The sequence below is a fragment of the Sitodiplosis mosellana genome, unplaced genomic scaffold (assembly GCF_009176505.1).
Source record: "Sitodiplosis mosellana isolate CC-2019 unplaced genomic scaffold, AAFC_SMos_1.0 Smas_scaffold_7359, whole genome shotgun sequence".
Classification (NCBI taxonomy): domain Eukaryota; kingdom Metazoa; phylum Arthropoda; class Insecta; order Diptera; family Cecidomyiidae; genus Sitodiplosis; species Sitodiplosis mosellana.
In genome coordinates, this window is record NW_022602432.1 from 1 (window position 1) to 1,915 (window position 1,915).

The following is a 1,915-nucleotide window of genomic DNA, read 5'->3' on the forward strand; positions in this document are numbered from 1 at the left end:
AAATTCCAATCGCTTATAGAAACCAATTTCGTGAAGGTTATTTAATAAATCACAAACATGTTCCAAGTTACCAACAGAATATCGAATATTCAGAACATCCAATTTCAGGTTGGAATTGATGAATGTGTCGCTGTTTGTCAAAAGAAAACGGTCGTTGGTCCCGAAACTTTGAAGCTGGTCATTTTGCTGGAAAAAATGTCGTAGATTGTGGCTAATAAGATCATCCCGCTTTTGAAGTCTGAAATGCTGAAGTTTTGGATATTTTCGATTCATCCATTCATCATCATTATCTTTTGAGTGGCTGTAGTAAACGCAAAGACCCTTTAAATTTGGACAAAACTGTAAGAAATCTTCGTATAAATGAATTTCCATATCAAGATACCGCAAATGAAGTACTTCGATTTGGTTCAATTTTTCTTTGATGCATCCTATCATGCTTTCAGTCATTGTGAACCAATCAAGCGAAATATCACGAATTGAATCACCATCGTTGATACTCTTAAAATCCGACAGGCAATTGCTTTCAACTACAATTTTCTGCACATATGGGAAAAATTCGTTCATCATAATTTTATTATGATAAATATTGCGATTTTCGCAAAATAGTCTCGTCTCTTTGTAATTCTCCTGGAAATAGACACCGGTGAGTCGTTGCATTCGTTTGCATGTTTGGCCGAGTGAATGCAGATCTTTGAGTGATAGCCACTCGAATAGATCGTCACAGCAAATGGCATTCAGTTTGAAAATGGCCGGTGGCGCCGGTTCTTCGTTTTGACCATCTACAGCAGCAGCAGCAGTTCCACGTGGATTGACGTCGTTCAATTTCTGTTGCTTTGATTTCTCGGTAATTTCTCCATCATTCTCACGCTTGCTCATCGTGATTATCTCTGATTTTGAATTTTCTCTTCTGTCTACTGGTTTTGTTCGCCTGTTTCGACTTCTGCTCTATCCTTAATCAACCGCTGCAAAATAAACACAAAAGTTCAAACCAATGATAACCTTTGACAACCGAAAATTGATTCTTTTTCTTATTCAAGTGCTAAACACACCAAATAATATATACTTTATGCGTTCAAAGGCACAGATTAGGGGATACGAAACAGCACGGTCATAAAATTCACTTGAATAATTTTCTTCGGAATGCGCTCACACTAGACTATATCTGTGATGGAAAAAATAAAACAAAAAACTTGAAAAACTTTGTGAGAATATTTATCATAGAATAGAAAGAATCGTTCTTCTGAGGAAATGCTAAGTAAGTCCATTATGATGTGTACTCAATTGATGTGAAATAATCAAGTCAATTATCAGCAATGACATTTTGAAGAGCTTGAAATTCTCCGAATTTTCTACTTCTTCTTATTGTGAAATTTATTTATTTTTCATGTTTATTTTCACTCAAGACATTGGCAACGCATCAATCGGCTCAGAAATCAAAATCAGAACAAATTGCACTTTCATCACGTCCTTAATCTGTAATATACAGAAAAATTATGTAAATTAACTAACAAATGCAACAGCAGAAAAGACATATTTTGATTCGTCGTTCACACCAGTCCGTCTGTCACTGACGTTCTGAGATCGTTAAGTGTTGTTATTAAACAAAAATGCAGAACGCGCAATTTTATAGCAGATAAAAGTGGTCGATGAAAGCGCTGAAATGACCAAAAGGTGTCGCTAGTGAAGGTGTCCGCAATTTTTTTTTTGAATTTGACTTGAAGAAAATTATGGACGGAAGCTCGGTTGAGATGAACACAGGAAAAGTTTTCTATTTGTGCTATTTCTGATCTGAAGATGGCCAACGATGCGTTGTTTGCATTTCAAATACTCGATGCATGAAAGATTCATATCAAGACCACAACTCTACAGATCGTAATTCGACCATCTGATAATAATGCGATCGCAATCGAAAAAA

At 35.9% G+C, this 1,915-nt stretch overlaps 1 protein-coding gene across 1 annotated transcript; it reads right to left on the bottom strand.

The window, feature by feature from the left end:
• Positions 1–13: 13 nt before the first annotated feature.
• Positions 14–1,478, bottom strand: LOC129580230 (uncharacterized; the record flags this gene model as incomplete). Its single annotated transcript, XM_055470461.1, has 2 exons — positions 1,064–1,478; positions 14–962 (listed from the first exon to the last, which is right to left on the bottom strand). A coding segment is annotated over exon 2 (863 nt), but the record flags the coding sequence as incomplete, so codon positions are not given.
• Positions 1,479–1,915: the final 437 nt, after the last annotated feature.